Source organism: Ruditapes philippinarum, unplaced genomic scaffold (genome assembly GCF_026571515.1).
Source record: "Ruditapes philippinarum isolate M1 unplaced genomic scaffold, ASM2657151v2 ctg8247_1_1_1_1, whole genome shotgun sequence".
Lineage (NCBI taxonomy): Eukaryota > Metazoa > Mollusca > Bivalvia > Venerida > Veneridae > Ruditapes > Ruditapes philippinarum.
Genome location: NW_026855445.1, coordinates 34,512 through 41,574, shown reverse-complemented (window position 1 = coordinate 41,574; position 7,063 = coordinate 34,512). Strand labels below are relative to the sequence as shown.

Here is a 7,063-nt window from a genome sequence, read left to right as displayed (position 1 = left end):
AGAATATGTAAAGGCTAAATTAGGTATGTGATTTAGATATGAAAAAGCATCAGGGTTTTTTTTCCAGGATTTTGGGAACATGACCAATACAAATGGAATTGGGAATTTCAGCGATGTTTTGTAAAAAATTAGGAAAAATACATGAATTAAATTATGAGAAAATTGAATGAATGCAAATAATCAATGTCTAGGATGGCATCTTCAAACATTTAAGCACCATAATAGTGAAGAGGCCCCTATTTTCAAAGATTTTAGAATTTGTTATTCAATATTTTTATTTTGTAACTTTCAATTGAGAATTTTTTTCAGTGGATTGGGAAAATAATATACTATTTTCAATTGGGAATATGACCGAATATCAGCTATAAAATAAGCCAAAAAAATCCCTGGGCATAATCAGATATTTTTAATAGAATAAGAAAAGGCTAAATCAGGCATGTAATATGATATATTTAAAGGCTAAATCAGGTATGTTATATAGAATATGAAAGGTTAAATTAGGTTTGTTATATACAATATGAAAAGGCTAAATAGGTATATTATAAAGAATTTGAAAAGGCTTAATAAGGTTTGTTATATAGAATATGAAAAGGCAACACTTGGCATGTTATTAAATGTAAAATATGAAAAGGCTAGATATCAGGTATGTAATATAAATTTTGAAAGGTTGAATTAGGTATGTTATATTATAGAATGAAAGGGCTCAATAAGCTATGTAACATAGAATATGAAAAGGCTAAATCAGTTATGTTATATAAAATATGAAAAGGTTAAATCTGGTATGTTATATAGAATATAAAAAGGCTTAATACGGTATGTTATATAGAATATGAAAAGGCTAGATCAGGCATTTTATATAGTCTATGAAAATGCGAAATCAGGCATGTTAAGGCAAAATCAGGTATGTTATATAGATTATGAAAAGGCTAAATCAGGTATGCTTCACATAATATTATAAGGTTAAAACAGGTGAATTTGCCTTAATAGTGATAATTTTATCATGTATTTTTGTGTCGCCTCTACGGAGTAGTGGTGACATATAGGGATCACTTCTCCGTCGTCTGTCTGTCCGTCTGTCTGTCTGTCCGTCACAAAACTTGTCCGGACTTATCCTCATAAACTACATCCAAACTTTATAGGAATGATCAGTACTAAGTCTAGTTGTGCATATTGTCAGAATTTTCCGGTTCAATGATTTTTGTCAGAGTTATGGCCCTTTAATAATTTTTATTTTTATATGCCCGAAAGAATTTCGGACATATTATGTTATACCCCCTGGCGTCCATCCGTCTGTCTGTCCGTCCGTCCGTCCGTCCGTCCGTCCGTCCGTCCGTTAGCAATTTGGTTTCCGGAGCATAACTGAAGTTCCATTTGGCCCACAATATTCAAACTTCATAGGATGATTGTCCATATTGGGTAGAAGACCCCTATTGATTTTGGGGTCATAAGGTCAAAGGTCAAGGTCACTATGACCTTAAAACTGAAAACGTTAGCAATTTGGTTTCCGGAGCATAACTTAAGTTCCATTTGGCCCACAATATTCAAACTTCATAGGATGATTGTCCATATTGGGTAGAAGACCCCTATTGATTTTGGGGTCATAAGGTCAAAGGTCAAGGTCACTATGACCTTAAAACTGAAAACAGTTTCCGGAGCATAACTTAAGTTCCATTTGGCCCACAGTGTTCAAACTTAATAAGATGATTGACGATATTGGGTAGAAGACCCCTATTGATTTTGGGGTCACAAGGTCAAAGGTCAAGGTCACTTTTACCTTAGAACTTAAAACAGTTTCCGGAGCATAACTTAAGTTCTATTTGGCCCACAGTGTTCAAACTTCATATGATGATTGTCCATATTGGGTAGAAGACCCCTATTGATTTTGGGGTCACAAGGTCAAAGGTCAAGGTCACTATTACTTAGAAATTGAAAACAGTTTCTTGAGCATAACTTTAGTTCCATTTAGCCCACAATATTCAAAAACTTTATAGTATGATTGTCCATATTGGATAAAAGACCCCTAATGATTTTGGGGTGTCAAGGTCAAAGGTCAAGGTGGTTTTTACCTTAGAATTGAAAACAGTTTCTGGGACATAACTTGAAAGTTCCATTTGGACCACAATTTTGAAACTTCAAAGGAGGATTGTTATTTGAAGGAGGTAATACTTTATTTTAGTCCCATGTCTTACAAATGCTTCATCTTTACTAAAAAAAAAACAAAAAAACACTTTCGGGCATATTATGCTCCGCCTACCGGTGCTCTTGTTAAAGTTTGTCCGGACTACGTCTCTAATACCACTAATGCAATTTCAATGAAACTTTACAGGATTGATCTGTAGCTCGAGTCCTTGCGCATATTGCAGGGATTTTCTGGTTGAATGATTTTTGGCCGAGTTATGGCCCTTTGATAAAAAAGTTTTTTTTCTGTGTGTTGCCAGATACACTAAAGCTTGTCCGGACTACTCGGAATAACTCCTCATGAACTACTTGTGCAATTTCATCCAAACTTTACAAGAATGATCAGTACCGAGTCTTGTTGTGCATATTGTCAGCATTTTCCAGTTCAATGATTTTTGTCAGAGTTATGGCCCTTTAATAATTTTTATTTTTAAAGTTTGTTCGGACTACTTCTCTTATACCACTTATGCAATTTCAATGAAATTTTACAGGATTGATCTGTAGCACAAGTCCTTGGGCATATTGCACGGGTTTTTCGGTTGAATAATTTTTGGCTGAGTTATGGCCCTTTGAAAAAAAAAATGTGATTTTTTCTGGTTGTTGCCAGATACACAAAAGCTTCTCCGGACTTCTCCTCATAAACTACTGGTGAAATTTCATCCATACTTTACAGGAATGATCAGTACCAAGTCTATTTGTGCACTGTCCGTCTGTCACAAAACTTGTCCCAACATGAAACTCAGGCCATTATGAGGCGACACATGTGATCACTGATCGCTCTTGTTGTATTTAATAAATACTTTAACAAAACAACACATACTACAAAATCATCAGTTCATAATGTCAGAGGACTCTCTAGTGTCAGAGGGAATCTTGTTATGTTCAGATAATTTGTGAGTTTTGCTGATTTTACTGGCTGCTCAATAAATTTCAGGTTGTCGTACTCAATTGATAGAACATTATCACAGTGACATACTTAAAGTATCAGCAATACCTTTACAACCAGATGAGGAAAATTATAACTTCAGTGATGTTTATATAAGACCCACTATAACAAGTAAGATAGAAAAGAACAGAGGGGAGTCTGAGGAAAAAGAAATAAAGACCATGTCAGAGATTTTCACCAAGAACGGGGAACCACAGAAATTTATTTATGTTATTGGAGATGCAGGGTCTGGTAAGAGTAGTTTCTGTAAATATTTGATCAACTGTTGGTGTATGGCACACAGTGATGGACACAATGAAGATGATGAGTTTGAAGGAGTCAAGGAAATGAACAAATTTGATTTTATGTTTTATATTTCTCTTAGACATAACATAAAGATCCGAAGTATCCAAGAAATGCTTGAAATGCGATATGATAAGATAAAAAATTTAAGTAAACTTCTGGAAAATGATTCTGAAAAGATAATTATTTTGCTTGATGGTTTAGATGAATGGTCTTTTGACAGTGAGACTAGAAATGAGTTCCAGGCAGGCCTACCTGAACGTGACTTTACAAAGAAATACACAATTGTTACTACATCACGGCCATGGAAAATTCACAGTTTGAGAGTAAGTAATAGAGAGATTCATCAATTATTGAAATTAAAAGGGTTTGATAAAACACATGAAAAAGAAATGATTAAGAAAACAATAACTGCATTGAACGAATCATTAGATCCTAATGAGTGTGAACAAAAGCTTAAGGTACAGTCTCTGGTTGACCTGAAACAGGTACCAATTATGCTGCAACAATTGATTTGTCTATGGTGTGATGGTAAACTCAATAAAACCTCAAGGTGTGCTATTTATACTGGTATGTTAGAACTTTATTTGACCTGGAATATCAATAAAACTTTAGGAAATAATGCACAATGTATGGAAAGTTCCCAGAATGTTGAACTCCCTCAGTATTTAAGAGATGTAGAGATATGTAGATTAAATAGTCATCTTATATATGGTGTGTCACGCTTGGCTTATGAGACATTGTTCAATTATCCTAAGGATAAGTCCTTAACATTCGACAAATCTGTGTTTGATGATTTGAAAATAGCACAAGAAGTACGAGAAACGTGTCTGAAACTGGGAATTTTGACAGAAGATAAATGTCCTTCTTTATCTGTATCCAAACCTAAACACTCATTGTTCTCCTTTATTCACAAATCAATGCAAGAATTACTGGCTGCAGTGAATATTGGCATCAATTTCAATGCAAAAAAAAGTTCATCAAATAGTACAGGAAATGTTGAATTAGTCAAAAAGTTTATTAATGAGGTTTTTCAGAAATGTTCAACAGTAAATGACATATTAGAACAGTCAATTGTTATCATTATGCTATGTGGTCTTGAACCTAGATTAGCAACACATGTTTCAAAATACATATATGATACTACGTCAGAAGATTCTCGTGTTCAGGAATACAGGAGAACAATAATAAGTAACATTTATAGGGATCATAGTTGTATTACTGATATTCAAAAGCTTTTGTTTGAATCAATGGAAGAATTAAATGCAACATGTAGTATAGGAAGTAATACTTTTTTTTATATAGGAGATTTTGTCATTGATAGACGGGGTCAGTATTGTGATATTATTTGTTCAGGTATTGATCAGCATCAAATTGTTCCTGACTCTGTTTTGTCTATTACGGTAGATGATATCAACACACAAAATGTTAAATTTACAAAATATTTACCAATGTTTCATCATCTTGAAAAAATTGCAATAACATATGAATCTGAATTTCAAAGATTATTAAGAACACTAAATCTTAGTATTGCTGACCCTATGTCACGAAGGTTATCAAGTACACAAGGTGATAGTACACAGAGTGATGAACAGAGGATTTATGAGATTAACAGTTGTGTTGCTGAGACAATTAAAGTCAATACTCCAACATTAAAATCTCTGTCTCTTAATTGTGTTTCTTACACTGACAAGTATTACCCAGTGTGTACAACAGTTGTTAGTTACCTACCTAGTATGATCAATCTCGTAGCAATAAGTATGTATGATATAACAATGAGTCATGATGATACTACTACATTTTGTAATTTTCTTGAGGGAACCAGTCATCTTGAACAAATACATCTTAATGATGTTAAATGTGAGTGTGAGAACCAGCATGATGTAAATTTATCAAAACATCAACAACTTCAGTATCTTTATTTGTTTAATACTGTAAGTGTGATAAATGCTGATACTACAAACCTTGAAATATCTATATTTAATAAATTGAAAAATAGTAATTATGAGAAAATATTTGATATTATTAGAAAATCTAACAAATTAAAAGAACTTGCATTGTATGGAGAAATTAACAATAAATCTCAATTATATCATACCAACATAAGAAAGAGACTAGTCACAGTATTACCATTGTTACACAATCTCAGTAAGCTTGAGTTATGGCAGTGTAGGTTAACTGACAATATAATACAGTTACCTTTAGAGATTAAGAGTTTAAAGAACATTAAGCTTGTTTATGTCATAATGAGTTTGACAACATGGCAGAAGTTTGTTGATAGTCTTCCTCACATTCCTCATACTGTAGATGTGATTGTAAAGGACTGTTATATAACAGGAGATGGTGAGGAGTTTAATGATGATTGGTTAACATTGCCATCACAAGGAGGACTTAGAGGAGGGAAGGGAAATGATGCTAAACAATATGTAAAGGATCAGGATCAGTTATTTCATGTTAAATGTTATAGTGTCATTGTGTTTGAATTTTCAACAAAAAAGTGATAAAGTATACAGATAGTATTTAAACTACATTATTGCATGTGAAAAGAGATGATATTTTTTTTTTTCATTTTTGACAAAAAAGAAATGATCTGAATTTTTAACATTATATTGAGATAGAATACATGCAGTTAACATAGTGCTTAATCAAAATTATTTCATGATAAAAAGACATAGTTATTAAAATAAACATTATCAGCAAAATAAAAATATAATACTAAAGTTACATATTGATAAGTTAAAAAAATGAATGTAGTACAATATGATAAATAACAATCATCAAAAAACAGTTCATTAAATATCAATATATAGTCATTGTAGTAATATTGAAATTGATGAAAGTAATATTCAAATGTGTATTTCAATACAAAAATGAAATATATGCAGTGAAATATAAAGAAAAAATATATTAATCTTGATAAAGGTTAAGGTTATTTTTTTAAAGAGCAGAGATAGTTTGTAAAAAAAAAAATGATTCGAAAAAAGTTATGTTCTAATTATGAATGCATAAATAGATTTGAAAATAAACAAGTAAATAAATTAATGAATAAGTAAATTTAATGGACATATCATAAAACAGATGTTTAATGTAATTTACATGGTCAGACAAGTTATAAGTAAAAGATAACATGCAAATACCAGTCATATAAATATGTAAGGCAATGGAATGGTATAAATAAATACCAGCTGTATGATATATAGGACAAGGGAATCCGGTATATATAAATACCAGTTATATCATAATGTACAAGGGCAGAAGAGGTAAATGATTAAATAAATAGCTTTTATATGATATATTGGACAATGTAAACAAATACTAGTTGCACGATATATAGGACAAAGGAATGATATATATTAATACCAGTTATATGGTGTATAGGATAATGGAATGGTATAAATAAATACCAGTTATACAATATTTTAGGACATGGGTATATATAAATACCAGTTACATTATATAAAGGAAACGTGAATGATATTTAAAAATATCAAATATGATATATAAGGCAAATGATTGGTATATGTAAATACCAGTTATATAATATATAGGACAAGAAAATGGTATATATAAATACAAGTTATATGATATATAGGAAATGAGAATGATATATAAATACCAATATAGGACAAATGATTGGTATAAGTAAATACAAGTTAT

The 7,063-nt window shown here is 31.5% G+C and overlaps 1 protein-coding gene across 1 annotated transcript; it reads left to right on the top strand.

The window, feature by feature from the left end:
• Positions 1-3,113: 3,113 nt before the first annotated feature.
• LOC132743363 (uncharacterized) lies at positions 3,114-5,907 on the top strand (the record flags this gene model as incomplete). The annotated part of the gene is given in 1 exon segment (XM_060731880.1): positions 3,114-5,907. A coding segment is annotated over 1 exon segment (2,794 nt), but the record flags the coding sequence as incomplete, so codon positions are not given.
• Positions 5,908-7,063: the final 1,156 nt, after the last annotated feature.